At 41.7% G+C, this 17,588-nt stretch overlaps 1 protein-coding gene across 1 annotated transcript; it reads right to left on the bottom strand.

Moving 5' to 3' along the window:
* Positions 1–10: 10 nt before the first annotated feature.
* LOC102786889 (solute carrier family 41 member 1-like) lies at positions 11–16,049 on the bottom strand. The gene is made up of 10 exons (XM_006800176.2): positions 14,845–16,049; positions 12,276–12,383; positions 11,945–12,016; positions 10,073–10,217; positions 9,834–9,980; positions 9,290–9,434; positions 9,112–9,191; positions 6,628–6,762; positions 4,975–5,123; positions 11–4,868 (listed from the first exon to the last, which is right to left on the bottom strand). The coding sequence occupies exons 1-10, from the start codon at positions 15,037–15,039 to the stop codon at positions 4,689–4,691; spliced, it is 1,356 nt and encodes a 451-aa protein (XP_006800239.2). The 5' UTR covers positions 15,040–16,049; the 3' UTR covers positions 11–4,688.
* Between the last annotated feature and the right edge of the window lie 1,539 nt (positions 16,050–17,588).

Here is a 17,588-nt window from a genome sequence, read left to right on the forward strand (position 1 = left end):
TACGCCGGGCACAGTTTGCATGTCAGTCTTTTATTGAAATGATAAACCATGACTGGATGTGACCTAGAAGTGCTTATAAAGGCAACGGTACTACGAAGTCCAGTCAAGCTCAATGTCAGTGGAAACAGGATTAATTACTGTTTCTGAGGGCTATTTCCAGACCACTAATGACAAGCTAAAAGTGCATATCAAACAATTGAGAAGGCCCCATACAGAAAAGTGCATACTAAATCATTTGTTCACAAAAACAGCACAAAAACAATCCATGCCATCAATACCTGGAACACAGACATGGTTAAATACGACAGGCTATATTCAGTGGCATCGTGCTGCACAAAAAAATAAGAGATCCAGTAGAAATTTGGCAAGAACCAACTGAAGGCTCGTCACGGTTTAAAAGGCACAAATCTACAGAAAATAAGCACGATTAAAATCTAACATTCATCCAGACTGTGCAACGCCTAGTATACATTTACACTCAGTATATATATTATTGCCTGAATACGATCATTTGCCGTGTAACATTTAGGAGCTGACAACAGTTGTACAGATGTGCCAACAGTTATTACGGTGGTTCTACATTACTCCCACTCGCTGCATCCACTTTGAATGGACTGTGGTTTTGATAATGGCCACAGTGAGCTGGTGAATATGGAGACTAAAGTGCAAAACAACTCCACCCTGTCCGCGTGTTTATTTATTTTTTCTTCCACCACCTGTTTCCTGTATTCTCTTTTTTACATGCTGCTTATCTACAGTGGGAATATGTGTGCCTCAGTGCTGGGTGTGAAGAGCTATCAGCAGTGAAAACAGTAAAAATTGATATAAACTATAGTGCAAACGTCTCGAGCCCCTCATTTCTTTATATTTTGCTAAAGTGGGTGCAATGTAGTATGCAATGCAAAAACAGTGTCTGTGCGATTGTAACAAGCTTCAAAGCATTTTTGTGATTTTGTTCAGTAGTCCTCACGATTAGTTCTCCAGGCTTCTTGAAGGACACTCAAAGCTCTTCTCTGGATCTTTCTACCTTTCGTTCAGTTCTCTGCCGAGATCATCCCACACTGCTTTAGTAATGTTGAGGTCCGAGCTCTGGGGAGGCCGATCCATGACTCAGTGCTGCACCGTGTTTTGGGGATCATTGCCATGCCGACAAATGAAGTTGCTGCCAATCAAATGCTTTCCATGTGGTATTGCATAGTGGATCACGATCTCCAACACCAGTTTCCTCACATTTTTAACAACACACTGCACACCATGGCAAGAGATGCCAGGTTTTCAGCTAATACCTGTTCATAAGTCGGTGTTAATTGGCTTAACAGACAAAGTATTCCTCCGGTACAAGCACTGGACTGAAAATGGGTGAAAACTCAGCCAATGTCCAAAGAAAAACTTCGAAAGACCTTCTAAAAACTTGGAGAACTGTTGTTCAAGACCTTCTCTTGAAGGGGGGAGGGGAAGCAACATATAATGAAAGGATGGGGAGACTCAAGATTATTGCACAGTACTGTATGTTGTGAATAAATTATAACCACACAATGAATGATTTACTTTTCACAAAATAAAATCTGTTGTGATTGTTATGTCTGCTTTTTTACAAAACAAGGGTCACACAAACTTGGTGGGGAAAAATTCAGGAACTATGTGGGACTTTGTTCATTAAGACTTCCTTTATCATTTCCTAGCTAGGTAAAAGTAGCAAAACCTATTTGGACCTTACAGTGAATGTGACACAGCCTATGCTAGCCTAACCAACACTATCAGATATTGTTGCTTTCCATCACAGTAACAGCCTGTTTTTGCTGCAGTTATGAAACTAAAATAATGAGAACTGTGTACTTTTTCATTACCAACAAAACAGAACAATAGCTATTAGCATGTTTGGACGACAGGCTGAACCAAATTATTACCTGCTGTTTCTTTGTCACCTCAAGTAACCCAGCTAAGTAGATACTCGTTACTGTAGCATTCTTTTACATGTAAACTGCTCTTTCTCTGTTGCTTCAAGCTAGTGATGTGCGATACCACTGATTTCCTTTCCGATCCAATACCAAGTAATATTCAGGGTGGTATCGACGATACTGATCCGATAGTGATACTTTGTACAAAAACTTATTTTATTTATTGTATCTCAAATTATAGCGTCATAATGATTACAGGACATCAGATTACTTGTTCTTATCACTTAATAATGCAGAGTTCATCATACAGAAATAAAAAACTGAAGTTGTGCGCTATTTGAACACGTTGCCTGCCTGCAGCACTAAAGGACTCTGTGAGAGACGTCTGTCTCGCCCTAGCAGCACCTGTCCCTGTCCTCCTCTTCAGTTCACCTCAACATACGCGCCTCATATTCTGTGATATGATTTACTCTGAGGTGTTTGACAAGGTTAGTGATGTTGCCACAACCATACATGCAAACCCTCCCGATTTTTCCGGGAGAATCCCGGAGCCACCATTCTCCCGAATTTCCACCTGGACAACAAAATTGAAAAACCATATTGCAGAATTCATAGCGCGGCCCAGCCAATTCGCTACTCGGGTTAAACATGATATATAAGTCACTTTGATAACTTAAAAATGTTATTGTTTGGCTTTTTCAGTGTTTTATTTGTTCGTGAGTAAATCGGTTTGGCTGAGATTAAATTTATTAGATTAGATTAAATTAAATTTAACTTTATTAATCCATCGGGTGGGTTCCTCCGGGGTTTTCACACAGCTGAATAAACATCAAACAGAAAACTAATTAAAGAAAGTGTGGGACGGTCGAGGGTTTACGTCAGCGCCCGGTTATATTTTAGATAGCAAGGAGCAGACGGCAGTTTCACTCCACCGAGGGAGCTCGTGACCTACTACCCGGCTTTCTTTAGACCACGAAGGCCGGGTCCTCAGGTGGAAGCAGCCTCTGAATTTGGACACCCCCGCTGTTTCCGGGCCGGCCAATAATAACGGTGACATTTAACGTATTTTATCTGATAAATAAAGACTGTAAAATATATTTATCACCCCCCAACAGCCCTTTTGAATGTCTCCCTAATTCTGAGGTCTCAAGGTTGGGAAAGTATGGCCACAACACCTCACTCTTGGAGCACTTTTTTGCCACATGTATCGCAAACCATGACTCAGCTGTTTGCGGAGGTAAAATACGTCCGCACAATTACGCTCAGCCATTGTTGTGAGTGCGCGCGCCAAGGGGCTGCCAGACATTTATACAGCCGTATTTCGCACATGACTATGAAAGGCGGAAGAGGAAGTAGTTCCTTTGAATGTAGACAATCCGAATGTTATAGTTTCTTTCCACTGTGTTCCTGTTAATGATAAACTACAAATTAACCCTAAATTACTAAATTATCGATATTTTAATGTGAGAATCGATTCTAAAACATAAATGACTGGTATCGGAGGAATCGATATTTCAGGATCGATCCGCACATCACTACTTCAAGCTGAAGGTGAAGCTCTGTACTTCATTAGGGGGAATACAAAAATGTGTAAGATCACAGTAGGAAACAATGGCAAACAAAGCAGGGAATTAGTTTCATTTACAGGCTATTTACTAGCTATTGTTTCACTAATGTAACATCTCCCAGCTGATTACTTTGGTAAATAATCATCAGGATGTATTAGGGACGTGCTCCGCTCATTAGTGCTCAGCTTCTTCCTTATTCATTCCTCAGTTGTTCTTTAGCAAATATTTCAGTCCCTTGGATGTCTCCTCACTCTGCTGTTTCTTGAGCATATTAAACAGTTATATTTTAATAAGCTAGCATTGTGTTCTTTCTTGCAAAATACTATCTAACAAACAAGTCCTCCAAGCTGTCTTTATCACAGTGTAACAAACCGGTGACTACGTTTAAGCACTAATATACTTCAGCTTTGAGTTTCTGGTGAATTATTTATGAGATAGGTTGGAATACGCCATTAGAGTTAAACTAGTAACCAATAATCCTACTAACAGGTGGACTAGAGACCAAAACAGTACACCAGACATTACCTGCTCCAGCTTTGGGCCGGCTGTAATTTACACAGATCTGACAGTGTGGCTGGTGTGTTTATTCTCCCCTACATGCTAATGTACCAGCTGTCTGTTACAGACCACTCAGGCTCCGTCTGACCTCATCAGAAACTTCACAAAGACAATTCAATGGCAGCTGGACAAATACTGCCTACAGATTGCGTTGTGTGTAACTGTAAGGGTTGACAGTCTGTCTGAACACAAATATCCCTTTTGTACCAGTGTGGTCCCAATGCAAGTCTCCAATCTAGAGCTAAAACAGACTTTGATTGGTGCCAGAAGGCTGGTACTACCAAATTGCTGTGCCCAAAGATGAAACCACTGAATTGGTGGTTACAGGCTAGACTACAACATGAAATTCACCACTGATTGGTAGATGCAGCCTAAAGACTGTGTTCGTGCAAAAGAGGTAACAGCTGTGCTGTTGCATAGTCAACAGAAATGTAGAGCAGATCTTAAAGTTTAACGAATTATGAGGAGAGAATCAGAAATCTAATGAGTGAAACTGTGCCCTCGTACTAAATATGTTTTCCTTAGCTAAAATGCAATTCTTCTTTTCATGATAATGAGTGTAGAAATAACACCTTCTGTCCTCTCGTTCCTTCTTTTCAGTTTGTTTTGGCGTTTTGCACACAGGGAGCAGTGCATTCAGGATGTGCAGGACAATGTTTTTGTATCAAAGTCCAGTCTGAGTAGAGCTGATCATCACAATCAGCCTGAAGCTCAGAGCCAAGAAGCCAGTACCCAGCAGGTCACCGAGAGCTGTCAGGTAGGGGATGGAGAAGTTGTCTGGATCCAGGCCCCTGCGCCACAGCCAGCGCACCATCAGGCTGGCCACATAGAGCAAAATCCCCACCTGCACAGTGACAGCAGTCGCACGTGTTTCAAAGATGAAGACTCTTTGTTTCTTTTTAAAGTACACAGTTGTTTTGAAAATGAAAACCTTTAAGAGGATCTCTGACCTGAAGCAGAGCTGCAAGCAGGAAGCACATGATGAACATTGGCGTCATGGCAGTGTGCCCTCCCTGCAGGAGGTGGATGGTGTACAGGAAGAGGAGGTGACCTGGGACCACAAGGCTGACCAGGACTCTGGCTGATTTGGAGTTCACATCTGAATCAACATGGAAAGAAAGTCATAAGGACTGTTCAATAGGTGCACATTAAAAGCCTGTTCCCATGTCTCTCTGGCTGATAGTTAGTCGACTGACTTTTGAACCATACTAGGAGCAGCTAAGATCCTGAGACAGAACCAAGCAAACATGGCTGAAACTCTGACGTCATCTGGCTGGTCCAAACTGGTTACAAAATAATGGCAAAAACTGAACTGGGTGTCGAGGTTGTTTCCACGTACAGACACAGACCAACTCTTACAAACAGAGAAATGATAATCAGATTATTGCAAAGAAGGAATTAAATGCATCCGTCTTTGTTGTTTTGGTTTTTTAACAGTGACATTAGATCTACTCCTTACTAAAAGTTTGTTAACAGATATCTCCCCAACTTGCCCATGTACACAGACTAGTATTACATTTAAATTCAGTCTCATTTGCTACATTGTGAATTTACATGTCAGAAGGTTGCAACTTTGCCTGTCAGCATTCTAGACCTTTTGATGCAACTTTTGAAATTCAATTAATTCAGTAGGATAAGAAAGAAGGCCGAGCACAAGAGGTTATGAGTCTGACGTACCACATAGTGCTCGGGTATATTATTTTCTTACAATCAGTACCTCAAGCCCTCAACACTGGCACAACTTCTACTGAAACTATATTTCAACCATGACTACACAAAATATGTACTCTCCTTCCAGATAGTGACAGGAAGCAGCTAAAGTGGCAACACTCCAAACTGTCAAAGATTGAATATCACTGAGAAGGACCCTAGACCTGCAGCAGGCAGCAATAAAATAAAATGCACAAAATAATCCAGTACAACAACTCCAGAAAAATCCCTTTTAACAGGAAGAAAGGTCGAGACAAACCACGCTCAAGAGGGGGGCGATGATTGGCCTCACATCACTGGCTAGATTTTCTAAAGCTTGAAAGCAGAGTCCAGTGAGTGAGAGCAGGTCTAGTTCCCTCTCATACGTTCCACATTAAATATGCTGCCTATGCAAAGTGCATACACTTCACGTGTAAATAGTGTTGTTGGAGCTATTTGTTCTTATTTTTTATTATTTTGAAATTAGTTAAAGTTTGTTGTTAGTTTACTTATATTTTGGGGTTTATTTATAAGTTATTTGTTGGTTAATATTTTGTTTCAAAGTTTGTTTGATGTTAATTTGTTAAATTAGTCAGGTAGAGCTGTAGGGCCATTTTGTTTTCTATAAATAAAGCAACTGGTATAGGACCAGCATGCACTGGGGTGGGCCTATGGTTTTTTACCAGAGCAGGAGAAGCAGCAGGAGGTAACAAAAATTGAATCTTGTTATTGCTTGCCAAACTGGATAAATAAACCATCAAAACGCAACTTTCAAGTTTGGACAATGGACTTCTTTTGCCTGCGTACAAAATAGTCTCTCAGTGCAGCAGTGGTTTGTGGACTTTTGATTTTGGGATGTTAGATTTGTCAAACAAAGGAATCGCCACTACAAGTGTATTTGTTCAGTATCTAACCTGAAGAGAAGAAGGTAGCACAGGGTCCAGGACACTTCTCACTCATGTTGAACGGAAGAGCTCCGGGAACACTCCAGTAGTGGAGGTAAGTAGACATCCTGCTGGCCTGGATGGCCACCAGATTTCCCCCTACACCTGTGTGGATATGAACAAATCCTGAGCATAGCTGATCGTGTTTGACGTTTTAATAAAAACAGCAATAACAGGACAAAAAGCACAACTGCATTCCACTGAAAACACCAAAGAAAGGGTGGTGTTGCTGATGACAGGAAAGCACTGCTCATTCAAAGTGACTTTGCGTTGCGTTTTATTTATGTGTTAATATGGCTGTATTACTGTGGTATTTGCAAACATGCATATATCATAGAGTGCATTACAGTCATCACTTGTTAAGCCACTGTTCCCCTTTCATCTAAGAGTCACACGAGAGGCTGAGCAGGCACTGGAGAGTTAACGGAGTTATCTTGGAAAAATAACTCACTGTCCAACAACTAATTTTGCTAGGAATCTATTCAGCAGTTATTCCTACAGCGGGGTCTCCCGGGGGCTTTTTTCTGTGAATGTCTGGAAAAGGCATACTCATTGTTGTGCCATATTAGTCCCAATGCTGCTCACCCCTCGGGCTGATGTCATTAAAAACAAAACCTCCAGGATTTGCTGAGCTTTGGAGCACATGGCTCATTTGAACAAAAAAATGGAGGAGTGTTTCTGGTCAGCAAGGCTGCAGAGGAGAGCTCTGAATTGGAATGCAAATGCACTTCCTGTACTGGGATGGCAATACATGCAGGAGTGTTTGGTAGCACTGAGGTTGGCAGGGATGCTGCGGAAATGAGAGCCAGTGAATGCATAGTTGGCATTCTGATCAGGCTTGTGGTTTATGTAAAGACCATTGTTATTCCTCTCTACTTAGTATGCCGCTTTGTGGACAGCAGCCTGGCCACAAAGCAAAGATCTAGCCCACTTTGACAGGAAGGAGACTCCTTGAAATCAGCAGCACATTAATGTCTCATGATTGAGTGAGCCCTCAGATTTGAAGCCCTTTAAAAGCAAGGCTCAGCTTGCTTACCGCCTCGCTGTCAGGGTGTGGACACAGCAGGACTTTTAAATGATGGGATTAACTGCTGGGCTCTTGCAGGCTTCAACAATTTCCACATGACATCAGTTGGCTTGATGTTTTTTTTTTTATTGATAGCAATTAAGCTAACAATGAACTATTCTTCAAAGCTGAGGGCAGATGAAAATGCCATAAACCTACATTCCTGCTCTCCATCCTCCTTCAGAAAACATGCCAGCTTTATTTTTTTTAACACACATAGAAAATATGTCACTAATTGTTTCACGATAATCAAACAGATACCCCTGAAATGTCTCAACAATCATTCGATGGATAATGCGTCACTAATGAGATTTGAAACATGATAAACGAGCACGTTGATGTTGCCACTGAACTGCTGCAGACGCGTTTATGAGTGTGGTTATTTTACTTAATGGAGCAGGATTAAGAATCAGGCTGAGTCAGTTACACTGTTTTACAAAATTAGGCAGCATGCAAAACACACAATAACATTACTGCTGTTGCATTTACCTCCCACTGTGGGGGAATAATTATTTGATCCTCTGCTGAATATAAAAGTTTGCTCACTTCCAAAGAAACAAACAGTTTTGCATTTTTATGGTGAAATACAGAATATCAACCAAAAATCCAGGAAAGACACATTACATAAAAGTAATAAAAGAAGGCTTGGGAGAAAGTGCTGTGGTCGAAATCGAGCTCGAACAGCATCCCCACAGTAAAGCACGGAGGTGGAAACATTATTGTTTGGGCTGTTTTTCGTCTAAGTGTACAGGATGACTTTTCAGCAGGAATCCAGGGGTCATGTACTGTAAAATATTAGATGAGAACCTTCTTCTCTCAGCCAGAACATTGGATGGGTCTTTCTGCACAACAATGGCCATGAAAACACCAAGGCAACACAAAGAGTGGCTAAAGCAGAAGCTCATTAAGGTTAATGAGAAATCAGTCATATAGAAGGGGACTGAAGCTTCGGGTTGCCAGTTTATAAAGCACCCGGTCACAAAAACAGTGGGCTCAATGCCCTGTACTTGCCAGTAAGGGCTTTTCCATCAAGTACTAAGTAATATTTTGCTTGGGTATTAAATAATTATTTCACTCAATGAAATCTAAATCAATTCATAACTTTTATTTATTTTTGTTTCTGGATTTTTGTTCGGTGTTCTGTCTCACTCCATTAAAATTAAAGCTTTCTCTCAAAATTTCAAAAATACCAGTGGATAATTTGCTTCTGCATTTAAAGTGTTAATAAATGCTGCAAAATAAGGTTTAAAATGTGCATTTCAAACCTTATTATCCCTCACTTATTAACTGTTTGCATGAATGCTCTGCAGGGGAAATTAAGAACAAACTGATAAATGTAATTTTTTTTTCTGCACATATCTGCACTGGCTGGTTCTTCTTTTACTCACCGTTGATGACTGGAGTAAACACTGCCATACCCTCAAAGTTTGGATTGCTCACAGTTTTATCCAGAATCAAACCACCAATACTGGGGAAGAAGAAAAGACACGATACATGTGAGTTGCACCTATTGCACTCCTACACTGAAGAGGAAGTAATACAGTGATCTGTGACAGGTCGCCTCACCTGCTGATGGACATGGCCAAAATGACTGGTTGCCAGCCTGACTTTAGGACCTCTCTGATTTGAGGAGAGCGACTAGCAATAATGACCCACACAGGGACGAGGAACAGGAAGAAACCACACACCACAGAGGGCAGGTACCATATGTCTGCAGAGTAACATTGTAGAGAATAAATCTTTCAAAAATATTCCACAAACTCTTCATGTACTAAAAAAAAAAAAAAAAGATTGCTTCTCTTTATCTTTGAGTCTTTTTTGAGAGGAAGCAGGGATTGGTGAAAGAGCAGACTGTCAGAATGTCTGGCATCTACTTCTGCTGTAAGCATAAAAATAAGAGATGGGATCTGCTGCCCTCTCCTGGCTGAAACACCCTAACACTTTGCTAATAACTGGCTGTAATAACTTAGTTAACCTGCTTTAAAGACTGCTTTATATCACAAAAAATGCTCTGATTGTAGCTGCGATCTTGTTTCTTTAAACGTACAGAATATTGAGACATATTGTGTACTGAAATGGTGCTTTTATAATGTTATATATGACCTCTGACCTCTGTAAAGGAAGAAGAGACTGCTGACCCCAGCGAGCAAAGACAGAGTGATGAGGTCTCCCAGGCTGGCAGCGATGGGCGTGGCCACGTTGTCTGGGTTGATGCCCACCTTCCTGGAGCCGATGATCACTGCCACCATCACTAACCCTGAAACCGAACACAGGATACCAGAGATGAATCCCTCCATGTTGTCTTCTACATTGTTTCTTCCTCCAGAGCAATGAGCTCCTTTGTCTGACCTAGAGACAGTGCGGCAATGAAAGCAGTGGTGACACTGCTGGCACACAGGACAGCAGCCTGGGTAACATCCACTCTCCCCTTGGTCAGACCTCCAAGACCTACTGCTGCAACTGCTGCCAGGAAACCAACCACTGTGGCCTGAACCTGAGGAAGAAGGACAGAGCAAAGACAAGGAAACAAAGCAATGAAAGAGCAAGTTTGATTTCAGACATTTTATTCTTTTAGCTAAAATGTCACCAAATGTGCCCTGTGAGAGTAACAAAAATGCTTAAAGATTCTGATTCTATTTCCATATTTTGCTTTTTCGAATCTACTACAATATCTCTGCATGACTCCCTGGTAAAAAATAACCTTTCTTAACCTTATACAAGGCCTTTGAGCAGCCCTGTGTTCTATCAGATGAGGAGATTTTCTAGCTCCTCTCCCTTTAAGCCAACTCTCATCTGATTGGTGCCCACAGATATTTTTGCATAATGTATGTTTCGAGCTGAAATGTTCCTGTTAAGGATCCCCCCTCTGTCATACTATATCAAATACAACTTCGTACCTACCCTGATCATTTTTAACACATATAAGGGAGAAAATAAGGATCAGCATCCTATAACATTTTCTCCATAACAGTTAAAAGATTAATTTGTATTCCATATTTTATTAGGCATGTTTATAAATCCTAGTATTAAACTCTGTGGTAGTGTTACGGCCCTAGCAGGGCCTCCTCCTGAAGGTGCCTGTGTGGGCATGTCCCACCACCTCTTCTGCCTGAGGTGCCACCTTTCCCTTTTGTGCAGGTGACTCTCGTCAGTAATTAAAGAGATTTAAGCCCAGGGAAAGGTGAGCTCTGGGCCAGAGTGCCATGTGAGTGGTTACAGCTAGTGAGCTGAGTGTTTTTGGTGTTTGCAGTTAGTGAGCTGCTCTCTCTTTTTGACTTACTTGTTACTTTATTGACCAATGCTTTTGTGAGTTTTGTTTGTTTTCCTTAAATGGTGATAGCGGCTTGTCCGTCTCTTTTAGTTGAGCTACTTTAATAAAACTATTTAATTTAACCATTTTGCCTCTGTCTCCTTTTCCTGACCCGGACACTTTTTGTTACTTCCCCCCTCATCGCCTGGACCCTTTTAGGGGAACGTAACAGGTAGCAATAAATACATCAGTGTCAGGACCACTTTATGCCTGCTTTTTCCATCTGCAATAACTCATATTGTACAGTACGGGGACTCCCTGTTCCTTTCACAGGCACTTGTGAAAGGCTGAGTGTAAGGTGAGGAAGAGGGCGATACCATGCCGACCTCACAGAACAGTGGAGGCATCACTGACATGACATTAAGTGAGAAATACAGTGAACAGTGTGAATTGGAGGAGCTCTGGGGAAGGGAAGTGGGTTGCAAAGCAGCTTGCAGAAACAGTGCCTGTCTAGAGGCTGAAGCAGCTGAAATTGTGCACTGTATGTGAAATTTGCCACCAGGTTGCATACAGGGGCATCAGCTGAAGCACTGACGTTACATCTCACAGTATCCTTCCATGAAATATATGAAATGCTAAATACTTTGAAGAGTGCTGGTCAAATATCTTCACTGCCGCTCACACTGTGCACACTGCAGAGTGTATTTTCATTAGCAGACACTGAATTAAACCAGCTTTGGGATTTTGTGCTTCAATATCTGATCTGATCTCCCATTTTTTAATCGTCCTCGACTGTTATCGTGTGTGGTTAATTGGCTGAGCTACATTAGTGTCTTGAAAGGGAGGACGATCTAATCACCCCAGCAAAGCTTTTTGAGTTAAAGCGGATTGTCACGAAGCCAGCAGCAAACCGGCGGAGTGATGGGGTGTGTTATTAATGGGATGAAGAGTGCGTTGTGCTGCAGTGTCACCTGAATGAGAGCCAGATTACAGAACACCATCCTCCACTGCTGCTGGGCCTCATCCATCTGCCCTGTGTTGGCCTGTGGGCACAAACAGGTTTACGTAATCATGTTGCTCCATCGCACAGTCTCGAGTGTGAATGTGTGAAATCAATTCTCACTGGCAGACAAGATTATTTATTAGTACAGTCTAAATCCTGGAAAGATTTGATAAAGAAAATCACATGTATTGATTGTCAGCTCTTGTTCAATGAAGCTGTATCAATGTCAGTTTATCGTGTAATGTTTTAAAGGTATATTTGTGTTAAAAGACTAGGTGTGTGAGTGTGTTTCCACCCACTGCTGTTGACAGTCTGGATGCCAGTGTCATTTCCAGATTCCCCTTCAGACCCACGATGGCTGGCACCAAGATAAACACCTCGGAGATCTCCTTGAACACCTCCCAGTGCTAAAAAAACAAAACAAAAAAACTGCACAGTAAAGCTACTGTTTGCTAAAACGCAGTTGGCCCCTTATTTATTAAACTGGTCACTATCTCTTTCCTTTCAGCACTTTCATAGGTGAAAAACACAGCAAGTCATTTCCTGGAGCTTTGTTGAAAGGACATGCCGGTTATATCTGATCAAACCACTCACACACACTCCAGATTTGTGGTCTAATAAATACTAGGACTGCAGTCTCAGAGTGAGCTGGGTGAGTGGTCACTGTGTTCTTATCTAATCACATTCCTTGTGGTCAGATAAGCACCAGTGCTTTCATATGAAGAAAGCAGCAACATTAATAATTTCCCGGGGTTGATGGATTATTTTTGGCAGTGGGAGAGCTGACTACCTCAGAGTAAGACTCCTGCATTTTCATAAATGTGGACACGCTCAAACCAAGTTTAACTTGTGGTTTAATTAATGTTTACAACATTAGTCCAAAGGATTTTCTCCAAGTTAATTGACACAACATTTAACAAAGGTTTGCTATGGTGTTTAGCTAAAACAGACTGCCAGAACATTGACAGTAGCAGCATTTTGCATCATACAGCTACACTATCAACATGATGGTAAAACAGTCTAACTTGTCTGTGTTAGTATATTACTCCAGATTTTGGATTTATGGGTTCAGGCTGTGTATGAATATTTAGGAATGGGTGTATGAATTATCTAATAGTAAATTTAGAACAGCATGTATCCAACTGCAGCAGCACCAGACGTCACGGTCTGTTCAGTCTTTCAGTAGCAGCTGCAACTCAGAGACTAAACTGGATGTGAAGACTCCTCATTTATTTAAACAGAACAATGGTTCAGTCTACTTAAAAGCTTACTTCATTTTAAAAGTGTAAAAGTATGTAATATGCTTCAAATGTTCGTTTGTTGTATCTTTCATTTAGTCTTTAAAAAAAAACTAGCAAGTAAAGTGTTGCCTGTAAGACGGCCATCGCTGTTACACGTGACCAAGTGACATCATTCATTAGTTTTGGACTTTGGAAGAAATAGTTGTGTGAGAGGGTGGAGTACAAATTACCAGCTAAGGTTAGCTAGTAGCTATATATATATATATATATATATATATATATATATATATATATATATATATATATATATATATATACACATTAGAGCGTTACCTAGCCTGAAATGTCCACTAGCAATCAATAATCAGCTTCCTTTGTGGACACAGCGTTAGGTGTACAGATATCTCTGCTAATAAATAAAACTGTATCGTTAATGGAAGACGGCTGATCTTCAGTGTTGGGGAGTAACGGAATACATGTACCGCCGTTACGTATTTAAAATACAAAATATGAGTAACTGTATTCCGTTACAGTTACCGTTTAAAAAGGTGGTATTTAGAATACAGTTACTTTGTTGAAATAAATGGATTACACGGCGGTACTTCCCTGTTTCATATTATGGCGGGTCAGGACTGTTTGGGTTTTGTTTGACAGCTACGTTCTGTTGTTCCAGGTGGCAGCGTTACGGTTGCCATGGTTACAGGGTGACGCTCTCTCTGCGTGTTTCCTGGGTGAGAGAGGCCTTTTTGTTGTTGTTGTGCTAAGCTAATAGGCAGAATGCTACAGGTATAGCTCTAAAGAATGTAGCATCATAGGCAGTGTAGTCCGTGCTGCAGGGAGAATGGACTGCCATACCCGTTATGTGTCTGTGAGCGAGGGAGGGAGAAAAAGGAAAAGTACGAGCTGTCATCGAGCAAAAACGGGAGCTGGAAGCATGTAAATATAATAATAACCACTGCAGCCAAGAAGAGAGCCTGATGAGCCCAGTTGTAAGTAAGCTATTAAGACTCGACTGTACACCGTGTTCGTGTTTTCCTCCAAAAACAATAAGTTCCGTTGGAGGAGCCTTTCAACGCCTCTCTCTGTCTCTCGCTAGCAAAGTTGACCCAGACAACAAAGTAAAGCTAGTTTTCGGCTACGAGCCGACACAGAACCCACCGTATTAGCCAGAGGTCCCTTTACTACGGTTCGGAGCCGCGGACCTTCAGTAACAGTAATAAATCACAGCAATAGTACATTCATGTAGTTGTAAACAGCATGATAATATATTAAGTAATCCAAAGTATTCAGAATACGTTACTCTCATTGAGTAACGGAATACGTTACAGAATACATTTTAGGGCATGTATTCTGTATTCTGTAATGGAATACATTTTAAAAGTAACCTTCCCAACACTGCTGATCTTTATATTTCAGCCTACCACTAACATTTGTTTGTATTATTTCTGTACATCTTGGTTTGATTGCAAAGCATTTATAGGGAATGACATAATCACCTCTTTCATCCTCACTACTGACCATTCAAGGTTACATTAAACACTGTCACTATAAAACCTGTTTTGCAATCATACCTAATTATAAATTAGTGTATACAGTTTAACACATTGAAAATAATTAGTTTCCATACTTGCACAACATCCATGACTATTCCTGCTGCCACCATTCCCAGACCAGACACCAGGTAAGGCAGCAGGATTTGGGCTGCAATGATCCACGAGTTCTCTGGCAGGAAGCTGCGGGCTGAGCGGGTTAGTTTGCACTTGAAACCCCTTAGCTTCTTCCCCTGGAAACGAAACTCCAGAGCCAGATGGGTCACCGCCATGGCTGATCCCTGTTAACCCATCCCTGCCTCGAGCTGAAGTGTTTCTAGCGAGGAGAGTCCACAAACTCAGCTTTCGAGCTGAATCCGTGAAGGCTAGTTTGAAAAGAATGTAACGATCCACTTAGAGTAAGAAGTTACAACCAGCACAGAGAAGATTTCCTTTTTCCAGATTGTTAAGTTCTTGTGACAAAAATCCAGGCTTGCCGTTAAGTCACAGGTGATGAAAAACACAGGTGATAAAAACCACGCTTAAAGAAGAAGTAAACAGTGCTTTGCCCTTCACCTGTCACTCCAGGACTGGCAGGGCAGCAACACAAAGTGCTTTTGCAAATGGTGGACTAGCCAGAGGAATGGAAACTTTCATCTACTTGAATGGACACACACACACTCACACAATCACACAGGACCACTTGACAGCAGGTCTGCCAGGCCTCTTCTGACACTGTGCTACTGACAGACCATCACACACACGCACACACAGACACACACACACTCTCCAGCCACACACATGCCCCCCGTCTTTCTCTCCTCACGCCTCACTCTTCAGCAGCCGGGCAGCTGAGGCGGAGCGCTGGAATCCCGGCCTCTCGCGGGGCCTGAAGAAGGTCCAGGTCCTGTGAGACAAGGACATCCAGAAGGCCAGCAGCTTCTTCTCAGCCCTACTGCGCTGCCACTCCTTCTCCCTCTCTATCTCCTCGCTGTCGTGCTGTTGCTCTGTGTGAGCCTCACTGCTTTGGAGCACCTTCTTCATTTTAATCTGTGGGACGCCGCGGTGTCGGCCTAGGCTGCGCTGATGGACAGTCTGACGTCTGAGGCTTGTCTGAGGAGGCAGGGTGATTGTTGTTGTTCTTCTGGTAGGGCTTCCCTCGTCTTCCAGGTGGATCGATGAGTCGTGACGTTTTCTGTGATGGTGGCAGTCACAGAAAAAGTGCACACGAGTGTGTGTGTGCAGGCGTGATGATCAGAAAGATGTCTGAGTAGAAGCAGAAGTGACCAGGCTGTATCAGGACTCTTCTCTCCTCCTGGTCTGTTTCCAGATCAGTTCAGAGGAGACTGCAGATGTGCTCTCCCCCTCTTTGATAGCTCCTCCTTCTCCTCACACTCTGAGTGGGTGACGCACTCAGAGCAGCAGGTGCTGTACCTGTCACAGACACGTGGTGCTGCTGCTGCCTGCAGAGGATGCAGTGTATCCTCTGGAGGAAGCACACACGCTGCCACTAACTGATATTTACAGTCTGTCAGAGATCATTACGTCACACCTTCTTATGTCATTTGCTCTTCTGTGTTACACAAAGTAATCATTAGCGACGTATGGCACAGCAATAATAATCTGCTGTTTCTTCATGTGGATAAACTGCTGCTTTAGGTGGAACAGAAAGATGGAAATAGGACAAGTTCTGCAACTTTAAAAAGAGCATTTTTTCCTCCCCTCTGTTCAAACTACAGTAAACATATTAAAATAATGTAAAACAGGAGAGCAGATGATGCAGACTGCTTTGTAAACGACATTGTCTCAGACACACGTACATGAGGACAGTGACTCAGCTGAAAAGTGTCCTTGAGACATGACTTGGTGCTCCACTCTCTACAGCTCCCCCTTCTGACTTCTTCCTGTACTTCGAACAGTGAAGCAACAGCTGCTAAACACTGAGCTGTAACTAAAATAATCTTCTTGAGCATTGCTTTTTGGCATCACCTCACATCTCTCTGTTTCACTAACGCACCAGCAAAACACCAAAAGGCTTTTCTAGATCCCGGAGCTCATATTACATTTCAAATAAATCTCAAAAGGGCCTGTTGCCAAACACAGAGGCAGCTTCAGTCCACATTTCAATGTCAGTGGTGATTCACTGCACCTCTTCCTCTCAAAGTTTGGTAGTAAATTTTATGTAATAAAAAGGAAACAGTAGGAAAACAGTATCTATCCCATAAATGTTAGAAATACTGAGGACTCTGGCTGGATGCTAGATTCACTTTTAAAACCAACGTGGAACATCTATCAAAAAGTTAAAGACATGTATCTCACTCGTCATACAATCCACTGGATTATGGTAAAACTGTGTATATGCGTGCCTTTACATCTACACAGAAGCATGCAGATTATGTGTATCACTGTGCATTGAGTGCTTTAGTGTGCTTTACCACAGGTGTTTCTTTCCAATCATTGTATCTTCTATGAATAAGGCAGATGGTTCTCTTCAGTGAAGACAAGAGAGAGCATTGTATGACATTCATTCACAAGCCTGTAATTTTTATCTCTGTTCTCTGATAACATATAAAAATATCACTCACAGTGTGTAGCCACAGCACATTGTAACATTAGCAGCAGGGCTTAGTCATAGCATAATGTCCCTGATATAAATTGCTAGGCGATATAAAAATCATACTGCAATGTCGTTGCTATAGCAACACAGTACTTTACATTTTGACCTTTTTGCTAAAAGGTTAGCAAAAAATAAGTAAAGAAAATAAAAAGCATGAATTCTGACTTGTAATAAATATAACATTTCTGTAACAAAATTACAACATTTATTTAAGATAGAATTCAT

This window comes from Neolamprologus brichardi, chromosome 5 (genome assembly GCF_056152115.1).
Source record: "Neolamprologus brichardi isolate AB-2024 chromosome 5, ASM5615211v1, whole genome shotgun sequence".
Classification (NCBI taxonomy): Eukaryota; Metazoa; Chordata; class Actinopteri; order Cichliformes; family Cichlidae; genus Neolamprologus; species Neolamprologus brichardi.